Here is a 21,006-nt window from a genome sequence, read left to right as displayed (position 1 = left end):
TTACTGGTGAGCTTCTTCTATTCCTTCTTTGGTGAGTTTCTTCTTCTTCTTTCGGAGTTTATTTTTCTGTCGGAGTGTCCTCTTCTTCCTGAGTTTCTCGTCTTATTTTGGATTTCTTCTTGTTTCGGAGATTTTTTCTTCTTTTGGAGTTTCTCCTGCTTTCGGAGTTTCTTCTTCTATTTAAGTTACTTCTTCTTCTTCTGTTTCTTCTGCTTCGAGCCATTCTCACTGGTGGGCGGGCAGTTATACAGCCGTATGGGCGGGCGGGGGTCTTTCCGCGCCCTATCTGTAGTTGCTATAGTGGCTTCAGGCATTCATGCTGTATCACATGTGGTGCAGAGGAGCGCTGACAAGAGAGCTGGTGAGTTACTTCTTCTTTCTTTCCTAATTTCTTTCTTTCTTTTATGCAATGACTTAGGGAGCTGACGCGAGAGCTGGAGAGCTGATGAGTTGCTTCTTCTTCTTCCTTATATTTTATGATGATCACTTGTGGGACTGACACGAGAGCTGATAAGTTTTTTCTTCTCTGGTGAGGCTTTTCTTTTTCCGTGTTTCTTCTTCTTTCAGATTTCGTTCTTCTTTCGGAGTGTCTTCTTCTTTCATGCTAATGATACGATGAGTTTCTTTTTCTTCTCTGTTGAGTTTATTCTTTTTTCGGAGTTACTTTAACTTTTTGAGTTCCTTCTTCTTTGGTGACCTTCTTCTTCTTTAGTGAGTTACTTCTTCTTCTCTGGTGAGTTTTTTCTTCTTATTTTTCTTTCTCTCCCGTCTGCCTCGGGTCGCCTTCGCTTCGGGCGCTATACAACCGTATGGGCGGGCGGGGGTCTTTCCGCGCCCTGTCTGTAGTTGCTATAGTGGCTTCAGGCATTCATGCTGTATCACATGTTGTACAGAAGTTCGCTGACAAGAGAGCTGGTGAGTTACTTCTTCTTTCTTTCCTAATTTCTTTCTTTCTTTTATGCAATGACTTAGGGGGCTGACGCGAGATCTACTGAGTTTCTTGTTTTTCTTCTTTCTTATATGCATTTGAAACGAGAGATGGTGTTATTTCTCTGGCGAGATTCTTTTTCTTCTCTAGTGAGTTTCTTCTTTTGATCTCGTGAGTTTTCTTCTTATCTGGTGATTTTTTTCTTTACTGGTGAGCTTCTTCTCTTCCTTCTTTGGTGAGTTTCTTCTTCTTCTGTCGGAGTGTCTTCTTCTTCCTGAGTTTCTTATTTTGGATTTCTTCTTTTATCGGAGTGTCTTCTTGTTTTGGAATTCTTCTTCTTTTTTCGGAGTTTTTTTTCTTCTTTTGGAGTTTCTGCTTCTACTATCGGAGTTTCTTCTTCTTCTTTATCTGTTTCCTCCTGAGTTTCTTCTTCCTCTTCCGTCTGCCTCGGGCCGGCCTCACTTTCCGCGCCCTATCTGTAGTTGCTATAGTGGCTTCAGGCATTCATGCTGTATCACATGTGGTACAGAGGAGCGCTGACAAGAGAGCTGGTGAGTTACTTCTTCTTTCTTTCCTAATTTCTTTCTTTCATGCAATGACTTATGGGGCTGACGCGAAAGCTAGTGAGTTTCTTTATCTTCTTTTTTCTTATAATAATGACAATTACTTGTGGGGCTGAGGCGAGAATCAGCTTCTTCTTCTCTCTTATACATATAGCATTTGAAACGAGAGCAGGTGAGTTTTTTCTCTGGCGAGATTATTTTTCTTCTCTAGTGAGTTTCTTTGTCTTATTTTGGATTTCTTCTTCTTTTTTCGGAGATTTTTTCTTCTTTTGGAGTTTCTCCTTCTGTTTTCGGAGTTTCTTCTTCTATTAAGTTACTTCTTCTTCTTCTTCTGTTTCTTCTGCTTCGAGCCATTCTCACTGGTGGGCGGGCAGTTATACAGCCGTATGGGCGGGCGGGGGTCTTTCCGCGCCCTGTCTGTAGTTGCTATAGTGGCTTCAGGCATTCATGCTATATCACATATTGTACAGAGGCGAAATGAAAAAAGGACTGGTGAGTTTATTATCATTTTCATTGGATCATCATTTTACACTCGGATCATAATTTTACACTCGGATCATCATTTTGCACTCGGATCATCATTTTATACTCGGATCATTATTTTACAATCGGATCATCATTTTATACTCGGATCATTATTTTACAATCGGATCATCATTTTGTACTCGGATCATCATTTTACACTCGGATCATCATTTTACATTCAGATCATCATTTTACACTCGGATCATAATTTTACTCTCGGAACATTATTTTACATTCGGATCATCATTTTACACTCGGATCATAATTTTACTCTCGGATCATCATTTTACACTCGGATCATCATTTTCACTCGGATCATCATTTTACACGCGGATCATAATTTTACACTCGGATCATAATTTTACACGCGGATCATAATTTTACACTCGGATCATCATTTTACACGCGGATCATAATTTTACACTCGGATCATTTCATTTTACACTCGGATCATCATTTTACACTCGGATCATAATTTAACACTCGGATGATAATTTTACACTCGGATCGTAATTTTACACATGGATCATCATTTTATTCGGATCATCATTTTACACTCGGATCATCATTTTACACTCGGATCATCATTTTACACTCGGATCATAATTTTACACACGGATCATCTTTTTACGCCAGGAACGGGTGGGTGCAACCCTCCACTGAAAATTGCATGCTCGTCGGATTCGGATAATATAATTCCCGCGGCTTCGAACGCGTGAAAATACTTAAAATAATATTTCCCGTTTTTGCATTGGCATTGGCTGTAGGGTGATGTTATATAGCCTAAAGCCTTCCTCGATGAACGAACTATCCAACATATTTTTTTCATCCACAACGAGGATGCTCTTGGCCTGTATCTCACCTGATGGTAAGTGATGATCAGGCCGAAGGTGGAAGCGAGCTTTAAATCGGACCAGTAGTTTCTGAGATTCGCGTTCAACCAAACAAACACTTCAGCTTTAAAATATTAGTATAGTATTCATTAATCATTAAAGTGACCGTTTCTTCCGCAGAAGCGAAGCAAGTGACGTCACCAGAAGAAGGCGAGAAAATGCTGCCGCCGCCGCAGCAGTATGACGTCATATACAGGGACACCACCGTACCACTCCAAGAGAAGACTGTTAGTTAGTATTTATTTATTTATTTGGTTCTCAGTTTTACATTGGATAATAGAGTTGGGTAGTGACAATGAATGGACCTACCCAATTTTATTACTCGTTCCGGTAAATTTATCGTTATTTTATTGGTAACGTTACTAAATAACGTTATTATGATAACGGTATTTTTACTTTAATGAAATGTTTCTCAGCAAAACGATATGTGATTTATACAATAAATACGTTTTAATGATATTTCGATATTTGACAGTTGATTTTGTAGATATTTGAACAAACTAAAGTTAAATATTACCTACTTACTAATACACTATACTGACGTCCATATTCACAAACATTACTATGAGGGTGACACACGAACCAATCACAGAGCTTTATTCAACGCTGTGCGTTCGATTTGCTGCTTCACTTAAGCAAGCATCGTTTGTGAATACGGACGTGTACCTATATGATTTATTATGGCAAACACATCCCTTATTATTTGTCGTTGTTGTAATACAACGTGTTAATGAAAAAGCGCAAAACCTGAAATTAGTTTGTTCGGAATCGAGAGTAGAATCGATTCCACTAATAAAAAATTAGGGTCAAATTGTTTAATCGTTACTTACAGAGGTGAATGAACTATCTACGTTAACTACTAACCTACTCATAGGCGTGCATGCCTTGCAATCAGCGTGTGAAAGGTCAATACGTTTCCAGAAATGCGTAAAAAAGAGATAACAAGTGCGTGGGGCGAAAACAAAAAGAGTGAATATCTTCGTAAATAATCCGCGAAAATTAATTTTAATAATTTACATAATTCTTTTATAATAAAAATAAGTTGGGGTGTCTGAGGTTTTGCGTTTTTTCATTAACACGTTGTACGAGGGGCGGCTGAAAAGTTTTGAGCCTAGGGTATTAAAAATGCCGATAGAAAAGTATAAAAAATATATTTTTCTATTTAATCTCCCTCTACTACAACGGACTTCTTACATTTGTGTAAAAGAGCTTTTAACCCACTGAAAAAAATTCGCAATCTTTGCCTTCGAAATGAGCCCTAAGGCCTCAGCCTCGAACTTAGCGGGCAGCGGGGCGGGAGCGGCGGCGGCGCGGGAGCGGGGCGGGCAACGCAGACCCGTTCTCGAAACAAGCGGGCAGCTCGCGCGGCGCTTTAGCGGCGAAGTGTTGTGTTCGGGGTTGTGTTGTCGAGATATTTGTTTTTATTCGCAAACGAAATGTCTGAACAACGGCGACAATTTTATTTCGATTCAAATTTATTCCTAACGCTCGATTTATTGTGGGCAAAAGAAGGAGTGCGCTGCCCGCTCGTTGCCCGCTGCCGCCCCGCTGCCGCGCCGCTGTTTTCGAGAACCGGTCTATTTGATTTTACGCATAAGATCCTGCCGCTCCCGCGCCGCCGCCGCCGCCGCCCCGCTGCCCGCTAAGTTCGAGGCTGAGGCCTTAACGCCGCCTTCATTTCTTTGCCACTCAAAAATCTTCGTTCCTGGAGATCTTTTTTCCAATTTGAGAATTAGACAAAATAGCTAAGGATTTGGACTATACTGTGTGGTGGGTGATTCATTTCTTGAAATCCAGTTTTACCCGTGGCAAGCCATGCAACATGCGCGGTGTGCGCGGGCGAATTGTCTTGCAATAACAGATTTCCTTTCGCCAGTTTGCCTCTTAATATTTCAACAACCACTTGACGCACTCTTATCAACAGTACAGCATAATAATCCCCGTTTATTGTAGTTTTTTTTTTAAGTAGGTAGGCAATGAATAAAATTCCTCCACAATCCCAAAAATAGTGGCCATGAGCGTGGGTGTCGATCGCTCCACTTTGAATTTCCGCGGCGGCGTTTTCCCTTTTGAATCCATTGCATTCACTCTTATTTTGACTCTAGATCGTACTGCCGGATCTATTAATTTTATCAATAGTGACAATGTGAGAAAAAAAATTGTAAGGATTTTGGCCAAAGATGTCCTAAAACTCCTGCGAAGTTGTGACTCGACGCTGGTTGTCGAGCAGCGTGAGCATTTTTGGCACCCATCGCGCGCACCCCTATTTCATGTGCAAATGAGTATGAAAAATATCGCCGATACGTTCCTTGCTAATGCCTATGGCTTCAGCTATCCGTCACAGGTTAATTCGCTGATCTCTAAAGCAAGATTATTTAAATTTTCATTATTTTATTCGTTAATGGCGAAATCTGGCCGCCCTAACTTGCGGTCATCTTTTAGCGACTCCCTGCCATGCTTGAACTATCGGATCCAATCTTTCATGATGGCAAATGAAGGCCCAGACTCCCCATAAACTGTAGACATCTCTTGAAATGTTACCGTCAGCGTTTTGTTCCTCTTTTTGAGGAATTTTATGACAACTGTGTACTTCAATTTCGTACATTGCGCGGATGACTGAGACATGATGATGTTTACGAATTAATTACTAAAAGCGTGATGACGCTAATGAAATGAAACTTTGTACATATACTAAGGAGGTTATTGGCAAATTAATGAAATTTAGCGCGAGTCAATAATAACACTTGAAGATACTTAGGCTCAAAACTTTTCAGCCGCCCCTCGTATATGTAGAACGCTAGCGGTTTACAAGGTATTATTATACCCATTTTTGTTAATTTTATATCATTTTTATATCACACATAAAATTATTGTGCGTATTTACAATTAGCAATTGATTTTGACGTTAACGCTTGAGTCATAAAGCTCAAAACATGAAATTATGATATTTTTCTGTAGGCCGTATCTACTGATAACTGTACCTAATGCATAACGTTACCGTTACTGGTACATACCGGTATTTCTAACGTGTAATATCGATTCAGTAAAAATCACGAGTGACTGATTTTTTGTAGTCTTTCTTAGGGACGTAGCACACGTATTTACCCGGAAAGGGATCGTAACTGTATCAACTCGAGGCGGTCAGTATTATTTGTGTGAAACTCCATACTGCAACGCACACTTATCCGCATCGTAACGTTAACGCCTCGCCTTGCAGATAACAGCTCGCGAAAGGCGATCCCTTTCCGAGTTGATAAGTCTGCTATGATCCTCTTAGAATTTTTCTTAAGAATTTGTTAGAAGGTTTATAAATTAGTGCCATTGGAGTATATTTTTTTAACAGAAAAGTACCTACGTAAATAAAGCTTTACATAATGTTGTTGATTTATAAATGAGTTTTACTATATTTTCTATTATTTTATTCAGAAAAGAGTTAATAATAAATTGTTGTTGGTTATGTTTTCATCTGATTAATGTAAGAATTGAAAGGCGGTTGTATTTCTTCAGCTTTATTTGTATTTTTTCGGGATAAACCTCAGGAGAAGGAAAGTCCTCGCTCCGTCGTATTTCAATCGTCTTCTGTTCTGAGGGCCTAGTGTGAGTTTACATCTCACGCGCTCACCAGTGAGCGCGTCAAAAAATTACATTAAATGTATGACGGATTGTACAGCGCCCCTAGCGGGAAACGTTCAAGAACTAAAATTTTCATACATTTTTCTAGTGAGCGCGTTTGATGTGAACTCACACTCAGCCCACTGTCTTCTTTCATAATCACTTCTTTCTTACTTACTCACTCATTAATTCATTCCTTCTCACTCACTCCCTTGCGTTCCGTTTCACACTCCCACACTAATTTGACGAGTTTTCGTATAAATAGGACTTAAGAAACTAAAATAGGCTAATAAATCGCCAAAAATACTTTAAAATTCATTTAAAGAATTTTCATTTTCCTTGATTAAAATTGGCGTATATTTCAAAATGTTAAAGTGATTTATAATATTACTAGTCTAGTGTGTTCATGATGTTTTTTTACCAAAATTAATTTTATTTATAACATTTTTACTGCAGGTTAGTGTAATACAAATAAATGTATAAATGAAATATTAATTATAGAGATAATGCATATTGCATATCTTTAATGTTCTTCATTCTTTAGTGTGGTAATAGACGCGTTTTACCTGAAATAAAACGCATATTAAACTACTTACCTTATTAGAAGCTTAAATTATAATGAGATAGGCATATTCGTTTCCGTTGTATTTGTGTCTCTTTCTACCCTATATCGCTATCCCTTTCGCACCTCCCTACCTTTTCACCAGCCGAGGTGGGGCAGCGCAGGCAACGGACCGCGCGCCCCTGCTCGCCATTGGGTCGACAATATCACCAGGCAGAGGTAAAAACTAAGCTTCTAATAAGGTAAGTAGTTTAATATGCGTTTTATTTCAGGTAAAACGCGTCTATTAAACCACTTGACCGTTATTAGAAGCTTAAATTATAATGAGACCTGTTTGTTATCGCCTGGTGAAAAGTTGATTAACAAATTTATAGGTGTGCGAAAAATAAATAAAATATGCATCTGATTGAGTTATACTTTATTATAACAACACATTATGCATGTACATCAAAACAAAATAAATACAATAATAAATTCACACTCCCGTTATTTTATGATAAATAAAAATAACATTTGGATAGGTATTTTACATTTTGCCAAAATAAATAATGAATCAATTACTACAAGTTGATTTACCTAATTCACAGGATTGAAAAGATCAGTGACGGTAGAACGATCAGCTGCGGTTACTAACACCTCACGGCGATAGTAATTTTGGAAGGTTTTAGCCGATCTCCAATTTCCTCTAGCCAAAATATCATCGAGAGGAAAGTTATTAATCCAGTTACTGGAAGCTACGGCCGAGCGTACACTTCCTGGGGTGGCAGTAATGCCAGCCTGAGTCATAAGCGATTTAATCCACCCCGCTATCACCGTACGGGAAGCCGGAGAAGGTGACCCACGTAGGGTTATGAACAAATTGGAAGTACCAGATTTACAGCGCCTTTCATTTAAGATCGCTATACATTTATTGATCCAATACACAGGATTTAACTTTTGATTTTGTGGGTTGTTCACTAGTCTCCACCCTGATTGCCTAAATTCACTACAGTCTGTTTTTGAACCAAACTGAGGCCAAAATATAATAAAATCATCTTGTAAAATACAATGTTCTGCGTCTACACTCAGAAGTGTAAGGTCATGAATTCTGCGACCTGAGCACAGAGCTAACAGTGCCGCTGTATGTCGAACAGTTTGGAAAATATTTGTATCATTTACGGGGTAATCGTTCAGGTATGCTGCCAGAACGTTTATGTCCCAAATGGGTGGTTTTGAAATTTTTGGCTTCTTCAAAGATATAGATTTTAGAATGTGTTTGACCAAAATATCGTCACTTAATTTACCAGACAACTCTGCATTACAGAGCGTGGAAACCACTGACTTATGTAAAAGAATAGTGTTATATGAAAAATTGTCTTTTAAAAATAGATCTGATAGAAACTGGGCCAAGTCTGACCCTTCAGGGTGTGTTGGACTTATATTATGTTGATTAGCCCATACTTTCCAACGATTCCAGGCAACTTTATATGTCCGCCACGTAGAAGGTCGCCAGGAAGATTTAAGTAAATCTATTTGATTTGAATTCCACGACTTTATTTTCTCTTCCCACCCCCACATTTCCAGATTTCGAGAGTTATGTCTTGAACTTGGGGAGGTGGTAACCCTGTTGTCATGTCGACCAGAAACCGGCTCAGATTCCTCAAGATGAACGGGGCTGCTATCGCCCGTGACTTGAGGTCTGCTCTCCAAAACACCTTCTCCCACCGAGGGACTACAATCAGATACATTCCTGTGGCCTGGTTGAGATGCATCAATACTTTGGGGATGAGAAAAGGTGGCGGAAAGACCCATGCGAGTGGGAAGTTCCACGTCACGCTGAATGCATCGTGAAACATCGCTTCGTGATCGTTGAGATCCAGGGTTGCATAATTGGTTACTACTCGAGCCGTCTTGGACGCAAACAAGTCGATCACCGGTATGCCCATCTTTGTAAATATCATTTCGGTACAAATCGGCAGTAAGTGCCATTCCGGAGGTCGTCGGTGTCGAGATAGACAATCCGCGTGATTGTTGAACTTGCCGGGAATGTAATGAATTTTCAGATAAATCTGAAAAATGTCCAGGATTCGAAATATTTTGTGTGTCAAGTCCATAAGTACTTGGGATTTTGTTCCGCCTTCGTTGCGCAGATACGCCACTGCAGTGCGATTGTCGGACTGGATTAACACTGAACTCTGAGCCATTTTCGGCGCATGAAACTCGAGAACTTTGTATATCGCCAGCAATTCTTTCTGATTGCAATGCAGGTGTCTTTCCTCTTGGGTCCACTCGCCTGTTAATCTGATATTGTCGATCTGAGCCCCCCAAGCTATATCTGAAGCATCGGTGGCCAGAAAATGTGTTACTGGAGGCATGTGTATCCGTGAAGCGAGATAGCAGTTTTGAAGCCACCAATGTATTTCGTCTATCACCTGACTCGGCAGGTTGTATTTTGTCCGAGTAGCCTGCTCGGGCAATGAATTTAGAAACTTGAGGGAAGCTCGATGGTTTAGTCTTCCCCGAGGGTTCCTCGGGGAAGAAAAGCAAAGCTGGCAAAATTCAATAAGCCCACCAGACTTTGAAGTTCCTTTACCGTTATCATGCCGCTTTTTAGAACCTGTGTCAGTTTTTTGACAAGGTTGGCAGATTTTACTGGTGGTAGGTACTTGTGATTTATCCAAGGGTTCCAGACTATTCCGAGATAGGTGATGCTTCTTTGTGGAACAAGAACAGATTTTTCGTAGTTTACCTGGAATCCGAGGTATTCCAGAGTTTTTAACAGCATGCTTACATGGCTGGACAAAATGTTTTGATCTTGGTGTGCAAGGAGGTAATCGTCGAGGTAGACAATAACCCTGACACCTTTTTCCCGAAGTGTTTGCGCAATCCAGTTGGTTAGACAGGCGAAAACCTTCGGTGCCGTACTCAGACCGAACGGAAGGCAGGTCATTTCGAGTAATTCTTCCTTGTAAATAAGACGTAGATACCGTCTGTGGGACTGTGCTATTGGAAGGTTGAAATAAGCCTGGGACAAATCCACCTTGCACATCCAGTCTTTTTTTTGAAGAAAGTCCGGGACACGATGCATGTTTATTAGCCGAAAACGGTCTGCAAGAACGTATCGGTTTAGCAGTTTCAGGTTGAAAACTGGTCGATTCGAACCGTCGCTCTTTGGAACCAAAAACAGAGGTGAAATGAAACTCGGAGAGAGAATGACCCGTTCCAGAACACCTTGCCGTTTCATTTGTTGAACAGCCAATGTCATTTCGTTCGAGACTAAAGTGCAACGACGATGACTTTTTATATCTGGTGTCCTTAGAGGTGGTCTCCTTTGAAAGGGTATGCGATACCCTGTTATGATTTTCAAAATGAAATCTGGAGCTCTCATTTTCTCCCAGTGATCGACAACCTGTGCTAACCGTCCGGCTTGAAAAAGGTTCGAGTCATTGTCTCTGTCTTTTTCCGCCCCTATTGCCAGAGGGCGAATAGGAACGTTTCTGGCCTCTTTGTGCCGGCTGTCTCTGACCTGATCTGCGAGATCGAAAGGTCGTATTATTTGGATTGTGGTAACGCTGCTCACGGTTTGTATTATTATGTCCCTTCGAGGGGCACTGAGATTGCCAAACGCCCTGCGAGGGCTGACTATAATGACAGCTGTTAGGTGCACTGTGCACTACATTACAGAAGTGCTCTGAGATACCATGCGATGGTGCAATAGAGCGGGCTTGCCCCTGCGAGGGGAGCCGTGCTGAGTTAGTGGACTTTGCTCGCGAAGCATTTCCACTAGACTGGTTTGCCGGCCAAAAAGTTTTTCTTATTCCGCCAGCACTCTCAATCGCAGCCGAGAGAGCGTCATTGTCAAAAAGGTGGGTATTAGATGGAGGGATTTTTCCCAATTTGCATTTAACTAGTGGGTCGCGAACGCATTTAAGAATGCCATCCCTTCTCATTTCTATTGTTTCAGCCCGGTGACCGCAAGCCATTTGCAATAGATCCGAGGAAACCTTATGGAAATCTCCTTTTAGAAAAAGTTCCTCAATTTTTTGATCGAGACTACTTAGTGAGGCATCTGTAGATTTCGACCAAGCTAGTAATTTACGACAACTATTCAAGAAAACTTCTTTTTGCTTTAGAATACAAAAAGTAATCGCGGCATAGGATTTATCTGAGTATGCTAAGTGGCGTATTTTGTCATACGCTTTTACCTCTTCGTTTGATTCAAGGTCAGTAAATCTTGGCGAATGATTATACAATTTTTGAGTTTCAAAATAACGTACATCGGACCACGTTTTGCTTCCAAAACGTTGAACCTCATTGAGAACTTTTAAAAATTCTTCAGGAGTTGAGGGTACCGCGGGATCTTTCGTTTTAGTTTCAAAATCGAACGTTAGGCTAGGTACATGGACAGGATTTGGATCCGTCGCGACTGAAAATGCCTGCGAGGCACAGAAATCATCGTAAAGTTCTCGACTAACGTCGGAAATAATTGATTCATTATCATTAGCACGACAAGTATTGTCATTAAAAACTATATTTTTCCGCAATTCACTAACTTCTTTCGACAATTTCTCTAATAGGCGACGCTCACGCTTTTGCTTTTTGGACCGATAACGATGCGATTTACGTTTCTTTTTCCTCGAATCTCGCGAAGATTCGGAAGAACTGGACGAGGAGCTCGAATTAGAATCGCTACTGCTACCCGTCGACATAGCACGTTGATCACGTCCACTCGATTTATTGCGTTGCGATTTTATACCAGAGGTACCCGCAATGGGTTCCGTAGGAACACCGCTATCCTTATCCATTATGACCTGAGCTACAGTTTCACAATATCACTTCACTGTCCTAAAAAGAACGAACGATTACGTTTGCTAAAGGTCAATATTACACGTAAAACAATTGATAGCGTAAAATCACTTCAAGAAATATTTATAAAAATAAAACATTTTAATGAGGGTAGAAAGACATTTAAACGCTATGAAATTAAAGAACGGTAACACCGTTACATAGAAATATAAAATATTTGTGCAACTTACGTGTGTTGAAAATAGCACTAAGGTAGGCTAGGTAGGTATTACCTAGGAAAGTAACAGCACTTTTGGAGCACAAGTTAACTCAACGGAAAAAGTCACGCCAATGGCGAGCAGGGGCGCGCGGTCCGTTGCCTGCGCTGCCCCACCTCGGCTGGTGAAAAGGTAGGGAGGTGCGAAAGGGATAGCGATATAGGGTAGAAAGAGACACAAATACAACGGAAACGAATATGCCTATCTCATTATAATTTAAGCTTCTAATAACGGTCAAGTGGTTTAATAAATTTTATTACTCATACCGGTGAATTTATAGTTATTTTATTACGTTGCGAAATAACGGTATTGTTATAACGAATGAATGTGCCAAATATCCGTTGTTATTTCGAATTTTGTAGCTTTACGATAACGAACGATTCTCGAAGACTGCCAAATATACTTGTGTAAGCCCTAGACAATATGACATACGTGACAGTTATATTTTCGAAATTGCTTCGCTCCGGCGTTTTTTGTACATATGTCACGAATATCAATTTGCTTAGAGCTCCAGAATGTTAGATAGTACATACTGATATAATATTTATATTGTTTAATTTATTAAGAAAAAAGAGCTGTTAAAAAGAAGAGTTGCGAATATTGTCGATACATTATCGATGGTTCAAGTTAACACATTGTTACTGCTTTTTTTTTCTTTTCTTTTGACGTTATTAGACCTATTTTAGTCAAAATTTGATTAAAGATATTTAATTGAATTTTTATCTACTACCAAAAAAAGTGATTCCGGTTTATTCGACGATTAAACTATCGAGTTTGTATCGATATCGTAATCTATCGATATAGATTTACAACTACTGTAACCGTATTTTTATTGGGAAGTGGATAAATGGGAAATAAATCTATGTCATCAGCATAAAATATGTAATACTAGCTTTCCGCCCGCGGCTTCGCCCGCGTGGAATTTTGTCTGTCACAGAAAAACTTTATCGCGCGCGTCCCTGTTTCAAAAACCGGGATAAAAACTATCCTATGTTCTTTCCCGGGACTCAAACTATCTCTATGCCAAATGACATTGGGAACTTTTTGCCCCACTTTTCGAAAAGTAGCGGACACAAACGAAACCTATCACAGATGATACATACTAATATCCAATGAATTTCCGTGCATTTTTTTTTCTCTCTTATATAGGAATATTGAGAAAATGAAGTTTTAATATTTTATTTTATTTTACATTTAGGTAACATTTTTGACGACCTCCGTGGCGGAGAGGCGCACACACCGGTTTTCAAGGTGTGCCGGGCCAATCCTGAGGTCCCGGGTTCGATTCCCGGCCGGGACAATATAGAAAACGATCTTTTCACATTGTCTCTGATTTGGGTGTGTTGTGGTTCGTCGTTCCCGATTTCCATAACACAAATGCCTTAGCTACTTATTTTGGGTTGGAGTATATGAGATGTTGTCTAATATTAATTTAAGTATTTATAATATTTTATTTATTTATATTATTTTATTTATATTTTTTATTTATTTATATTATTTTATTTACTTTTATTGGTTACTCTGCAATGCCAAACAACATAACATGTAAAAATATCAAATCATTTTAGACAAATATATTTTCAACTTAGACTCGTCATATCTCAGAATTCCCATATCTCACAACATAGCGCTTTAAGTGAATATACCTACAAGTATAAAGCTTTGAAATAAAATACGTTTCATCTTTGTCCGCCGTGGGGCATTTTCTCATATTAAAGTTCCCAATGTCCTTTCATCAAAATCGGTTGCGAGGTTTAAGCGGGAAAGCGTAACAGACAGACAGACAGACAGACAGACAGACAGAGTTACTTTCGCATTTATAATATTAGTTGGGATTAGTTGGGATTTGTAAATAGGTAAGTATCATTTCGTTAATTCGCTGTTTAGTTTAAGATTTTTATAAGAATATTACAATTTATTACGTAAGAAATAAAATTTATTTATTAATATTTCTCTGTTGTTTTATTTATATTCCAAAAAATGAATAAATACATTTATTTCCAGCAGCCATTATGTACAAAACTGCCGGCTAAATTGCTATTGAAAATGAAACAATGTTGTTAGATATAAAATAGTTTATTGTGATATGCATTATAATATTTACAAAAGTAACTAACATTCTTCTACATAAAAATCTATACGTATAAAAACCTCCTCCTTTTTTGAAGTCGGTTAAAAACGCAAGATCACTGACTGACTCACTCATCACGAAATCTCATAGAAACTGCAAGTGCTAGGAGTCTCAAATTTTGCATGGGGGTTCCTTTTAGAACGTAGGTGCTCATCATTAGGAAGGGATTTTGCAAATTCAACTCCTAAGGGGGTATAACGGGATCCACGGGTACGAAGTCGCGGGCGGCCGCTAGTGGGGGGGTACATTATAAAAAATATTGAAACATAACTTATTGTGGATTCACTCCTGTGATTATTAATGAAATATTGTCGCTCAATCATTGGTTTGAATATTCTAAAATTACGGGCTAAACCTACGCTAAATATTCTAAGTAATTTTGTACTTTATCGACTTTTTACTCTTACTTTATGTACTATCGGCCACTGTTCCAGCTACCCATTTCTGTTTTTTCTCTCGCTCTCATCAAAATGGTGATTCTTTGCGATAGAACGAGACGACATGAACGAAAATGGGGAGTTCCCCATAATAGTGGTCCATAGTACCTAAAAGGTTGTAGGAATAGCTTTCCTGCCTAACCCTCAAATTGTGAAATTAATTTGGTACATGCAAATTAACTTTTAAGTAATTAAATGAATAATTTTATACAGGGTGGAATTTTGTAATGCCACCTGGAGGGAAAGTACTCTTAATACAGCAGATAGAAAATTTTACTAAAAGAAAACATTCCTTTATTTTTGAAAAGAAAGAGAACTGCATTAATAGATTTTCGAAATTTTTTCGAAAATTCACTACCATACCATACAATTTTCTATACATAATTAAAATAATTTAAGATTTTATGGATTTCCTTTCATTTGACTTATCAAGTTTGTTAGAGAAATTTCAAATTCAAATCTGGGGGCACGGTAGTGCCCCCGCCAAGTCGAGCGCGAAGCAAACACTGCCGTACCATCCTTTACTGGAACCATTTCGCCGCATTTTCAGGCCCCTATTTGAGAACCTCTGGATAAGACCAGAGCGCAGAAATTTTCGTCATCTAGTAAGCTATAATCACATACTTAAAATTCAAAATTTCAAGTCTGTAGGTCATTTAGTTCCGAAGTTAAGCGAGAGCAAAGTTTCGCATTTATGACACTCACTCACTCACTCACTGATGATCATCAAAATAGAACTAGTACTTCCCATAAACTCAGAGAGCTGAAATTTGGTACAGAGTTACCCCCTTACTAATAAAAAGTTACACAGTTTTTGAACACTGTTTTAAAATGACATTTCCATACTAAACGTCACTTTAAAACACTGTTCAACGAGCGTGTAAGTTTTATTAGTAAGGGGGTTAGAGTTTAATGGCCACATAAAGGGAAAACTATAAAAACTAGGAAAATCGAAGATCTGGAGTAACACCACATTCATAATCAATACTACTAGCGCCACACCGGCACCGTGGTGTTCGCCTGTACCGCTCACCGCTAGATGGCGCTAGCACTTTGAGCGTCGATTTTCTGCACCACGGTGTCCAGATTTTTTTTCCTTTCTAGACCCCCCCGTCGATTAAGTTGAATGTTGTATAGTTTGAATTTCGTTCGTTGATTTCGTTTATTATATCGTGAGGTTCGCTATGGTTAAGTCATTAAACCAATAATTCTGATTCTTTGTCCATTTTAAAGGTCGTTGAGTTAATTTGTGTTATTTATCGTAAAAAAAATGTCGATAATATTAAAAGACGACGACGTTAAATTATAATTATGCCACTTTCTACAAAAAGAAGTGAAATCCCACCAAAAACATTCTGTAAAAAACTAGCCAAGTCTCGTTGGAGCTGCTTGTTTATCTCTAAAAAGTAATGAAATCTAGACAAAGTCGTGCCAAGTCTATGGTTCCTTACTGCGATTTCTTTATTATTATAGTTAATGTTGTGTGACTTGGCCGTTGAACAATCTTTATTATGATAATCATTACATAAGTATTATTGAAATACGCAGCTTTATTAAGCCTACAACTGACTGGTGATTTAATATCAACGTTTTCCAAGTGGCAATTTTTCATCGTCAATGGGTAGCGCTTCTGGCGACAGATTGGAGCACCTGGTATTGTACCCTTCAACGGCCAAGTCACACAACATTAACTATAATAATAAAGAAATCGCAGTAAGGAACCATAGACTTGGCACGACTTTGTCTAGATTTCATTACTTTTTAGAGATAAACAAGCAGCTCCAACGAGACTTGGCTAGTTTTTTACAGAATGTTTTTGGTGGGATTATACTTGACCCTAACGATCGATGAAATAAAAATACAGGGTGTAATTTCTAACAGATTTTAGTTGGTTCGATTTCCGGGTGTGGCAAGCAAATTTTTGGAAATCTTTGAATGCAGTTCTATTTCTTTTCAAAAATAAAGGAATGTTTTCTTTGAGAATTTTTTTCTATCTACCTACAGTATTAAGAGTACTTTCCCTCCAGGTGGCATTAAAAAATTCCACCCTGTATAAACGGCACAATTATGCAAAAAGAAAAAAAATTGAGCAATGCTGTAAAAAAAATAATTCGGTGAAATTCTCTCTTTTTACTCGACTGCGCCAGAAGGAGGGTTACATTTTTTAATTAAGTCTTTCCAGTAAGTTATTTTACATCCATGGGCGTCTTTACAGGATTCTCTATCGCTTAACATTTATATTGAAAGTTAATAAAATCGGCCATTTTCTATAGTTCACTGGTTTGTAAAGAAAAGGTTCAAAAGTCGGCCATGTTTCGTAGTTCACTGGTAGTCCTTAGAGGGCGGTAGCGTTGCCAGATAGTCGAGCGCTCGCTGTATGGCCGGCGGGATTGGTGGCGGCGTGGGCAGATGCGCTCCTTGGGGCTGGAAACCGTTTTCATCAGCTCGGTAGAGCAGGTTGATTACCTGGGAACAAATTGAATGGTTAACGGGACTATTCCCACCTCTCGTTCCCACCGCTGCAACTCCTGTGTAGCCAGGATCTACAGCTTGACCGCTAACCAGTGAAGGCCAAGTTTGTCCCGGAGGAAAGTTAAACTGTCATTGGACTCGCAACGAAATGAATCAGAAGAACATAGGATGAAGATGATGATGGTCACAGTCGCTTTAGGCCCGGTTTCCACTAAAGCGGACAGGAGAGGAGATGTGGTTGAAATACCAATAAGATTTCATTATTTTCGCATCACCCCTCCATACATAGATCGTTTCATCCACGAAGACGCGCCCCACCATGTTTGGTCTCGGTCGCGCAGGGTGCGGGGAGTTTGATCCGAGCATTTCGAGCGGCATTATTGTAGTGTGCACTCATGGTTGATTTAGCATTTACCGATAACACTCAAACATTGGCGGAAGAATGGTGGGGCGCGTCTTCGTGGATGAAACGATTCATAGCTTCGGCTCGGAATGCGGGTGTTTTGAGACGTCAAACGACAGCGAGACATTGTATGTTCTGTCACGTTATATTATGTCAATATATAATAATTATTATTATGTCAATGTCGCCCTCAACCCTCTAGTTGGGTTCGCCACTGATCGGGCGCCTTATGCGCTCGATACGGCCCGATCGCGAACGTCGGTCTGCGACCGACGCGGACGAGCCTCGGCCTCGTCGGCACGCGCACCGACGATCGCCAAACGGCTAGAGGAACCTTCTGTACTCGTCACTCTGCCCGGTGAAGCTGGAAAAGCTCCTCAAGCTAACAGCGCGCGTCCCTTCAAAAAAAAAAAAAAAAAACAATGTCGCCCCTCCCGTGCCACTCCTATACCTCAGGCACTGACTAAGTTAAGCGCTAGACCTATAAATGACCTGCCCCTCTAGACAAAATGCACTTTTTGATCGAATCGAAAATCGAATCCGTCAAAACTCCATACAAAAAAAGGTTTTCGACCACGTTTCGACTGGTTTGCGATCATGTTTGCGATTTTAATTTGCTCTTTGCTAGACTTCTTAGCGAATAGAGTCGCTTCTCAAACTAAATTTTAAATAAACAACTTGAACAAATCGAACTGCATTAAAGCGGGACACACTTGACAATTTCGACAGGTTCATCCAGTGTCTAAGTAGCTCAGTTGGAAGAGCAGTCGCCCGGCAAGCGGAAGGTCGTGGGTTCTTCTTCGTGTCCCGCCTTAGGCAGGTCGATTTTTTTCAAGTTGTTTATTTAAAAAAAGACTTGATATAGATTTTCTGGTTACCTGGCCATCAGGCGCCACATACTGGTACTGTCCTTCCACCACCAGGGCCGGTTCTCCCGACGAGCTGGGCTGCAGGGACCCTCGCTGCTCGTGGTAGATTCCTCCTTCTGGAGATTAAGAGTAGATACAAACCAGATTGTGAAGACAAATAATAGAAAACGAAAATTGGAGTAGTGGACAGAAGTCTTAATTCAAAAGGTTCTTTTTGGAAGAGCTTCTTTAAGGCCAGAGTGACAGAGCAGCTAGGTATGTACCATCCTAGACTGCATGTTTTTTAATTCCACAACGAGGAAGCTCTTGGCCTGTATCTCACCTGATGGTAAGTGATGATCAGGCCGAAAAGGTGGAAGCGAGCTTCACCCGGAATCCTCAACCACGGAGGAACTGGCTATCTTACCTCTAACTGCCGGAACACAACAATGCTGTTAACATTGTTATGATGGTGGTAGCTAGCCAGGCGAACAAGCCCTACCACTAACCAAACCGAACAGAGAAATCTGTCCCCACTGGGAATCGAACCCGGGACCTCTGCGTCTGAAGCAGGTGGTCTTACCACTAGACCACAGAGGCGGCTATATCATTTATCATCAGGTGTTGATTGCAGTCAAATAACCTACTTTTGTTCTGTATAAAAAAAATTGTGAGCTGGATATCCAGTACGTGCAATCCATTCAGTGATATTACAGTCGATAACGGTTTCTTTTTATAGCTATACGTACTTCGTACGCGTGGATCACGTTTTACTCCTTAGGGGTAGAGTTTCGTAAAATCCTTTCTTAGCGGATGCCTACGTCATAACATCTACCTGCATGCCAAATTTCCAGCCCGATCCGTCCAGTGGTTTGGGCAGTGCGTTGATAGATCACCATGTCAGTCAGTCAGTCACCTTTGAGTTATAAATAGTTATGTATTATATTTAGATACAGATTTGTCACAATAAAAGAAGAAGAAGTTACCAGTTTGTATGGCCCACTTGTAGGAGCCGTCCTCATGGGGCCCGTCGAAGTCGTCCCTCATGATGGCTTCCGTTCGTTGACAGTACGCCGAAGATAAGCTAACTGCAAGCTGGAACAAGAAAAAGCAATGAAAATAACTTTGGGCATTTAACTCGGCTCACTACTATGTCTGGTTATACTGAAAAGAACTGGGAATTCATTTATAAAAATTGTGACAAACAGTTCATAAAACAGCATCGTGTCTATAACATGATAGTTAAAAACCACGAAACGTATTTCTACGAGTATACGGTTTTAATAATTTGTTAATCCATTTGTGAATAAGTAATCAATCTAGTCTCGAACTAGGCAAAAATATATAAAATATAAATATCTTTGGACAATTTCACACAGCGCTATCTTGCTAGTAATGCGACGTAGTGCCGCGTACGGTACGGAATGGAAAATTCGGGCACATTTCCCGACGTGGAGAAAATTCCAAATAGCTAAATATCTTTAGTAGTATCGCGGTACTCACTAGAAACTATGTAATAGAAGTAGGTAGGTAAGTAACACGCGAGTGAGTTATAAAAATCGAAATATAGGACTAACTGGGAATCGAACCTGTATCCACGCCACGAAATGGTGTATGGTGACCAGTTAAATCTTCTTGTTTTTCAAATTACACATTGATATTTGTAAAATTAATTTATAAATAAGGTCTATTGAATTCTTGATTAAAATGTAAACTTGAAAAATTAATATTAATGAACTCATTATACGTTAATTTAAACTACACCATTGATGAGACCCGACATATTTCTCAATAGAGTCATCCAATTTAACAAATCAACGCTTCATCAAATTATGTTAACTAATTAGTTTTAGCCGGCGGCTTCGCTTAGACATGATCGTCAACGGTCGTGACCATGAAATGCAAACAAACAAATGTCGTATCTTTTTTATAAAGGTTTTAACTAGAAACATAGTTTAAATCTCGAGCTAAGGCTAACAACATCTCTTATCATCAGATGTGTCATCATCAGGCTGGTTTCCACAAAGGTGGAGCGGGCCGCGGCTAAACGTAGGCACTTGAAATTTGGAAGGGACGTAGCTTAGGTACCGTAGAGGTGCACGAAGAAAGGAATTCCCGAAATTCCTACGGGAACGGGAATTAGCGGGAAAATCCTTTTGTATGAAAAAACTAAATGGCATGCAGGTACCTTAGTAAACTTAAAGCTTAGTTACAACAGGATATTGCAAAATTCCCACGGGAACGGGAGTTAGCGGAAAAAACATTTGTATGAAAAAATCTAAACCGCTTAAGATAGATGAAGGGGGTAAAACGGGATCCACGCGTACGAAGTCGCGGGCGGCCGCTAGATTTTCTATAGAATTTGACAGCGGCTGCGGCACGGCGCGGACCGGTTCTGTGCGGAGCGGAGAGAAGTGGAAATAATGAAATCTGATTGGTTATTCAAAACACTTCTCCGCTCGTCTCCGCCTTGGTGGAAACAGGGCCTGCTGACACAACTCACTTAACTCATGAGTCATTTTACATTAAGCAGCTTCCTATTTGAGAAAGTGAAAAGCAAACAAAATATTATAAGTTTGATTGATGTCTC

At 39.8% G+C, this 21,006-nt stretch overlaps 1 protein-coding gene and 1 long non-coding RNA gene across 2 annotated transcripts; one reads left to right on the top strand and one right to left on the bottom strand.

The window, feature by feature from the left end:
* Positions 1-1,389: 1,389 nt before the first annotated feature.
* On the top strand, positions 1,390-3,498 carry LOC135086012 (uncharacterized). Its single transcript, XR_010260259.1, has 2 exons — positions 1,390-1,479; positions 3,030-3,498. It is a non-coding gene; the product is annotated as an uncharacterized LOC135086012 (long non-coding RNA).
* Positions 3,499-16,786: 13,288 nt separating this feature from the next.
* Positions 16,787-19,506, bottom strand: LOC135086074 (endocuticle structural glycoprotein ABD-4-like). Its single transcript, XM_063980835.1, has 3 exons — positions 19,403-19,506; positions 18,447-18,553; positions 16,787-17,159 (listed from the first exon to the last, which is right to left on the bottom strand). Exons 1-3 carry the CDS (start codon positions 19,461-19,463, stop codon positions 17,016-17,018), a joined length of 312 nt encoding a protein of 103 aa, XP_063836905.1. The 5' UTR covers positions 19,464-19,506; the 3' UTR covers positions 16,787-17,015.
* Between the last annotated feature and the right edge of the window lie 1,500 nt (positions 19,507-21,006).

The sequence above is a fragment of the Ostrinia nubilalis genome, chromosome 30 (assembly GCF_963855985.1).
Source record: "Ostrinia nubilalis chromosome 30, ilOstNubi1.1, whole genome shotgun sequence".
NCBI classification, from domain to species: domain Eukaryota; kingdom Metazoa; phylum Arthropoda; class Insecta; order Lepidoptera; family Crambidae; genus Ostrinia; species Ostrinia nubilalis.
Note: the sequence above shows the minus strand (reverse complement) of the source record. Positions and strands in the feature narration are given on the sequence as shown.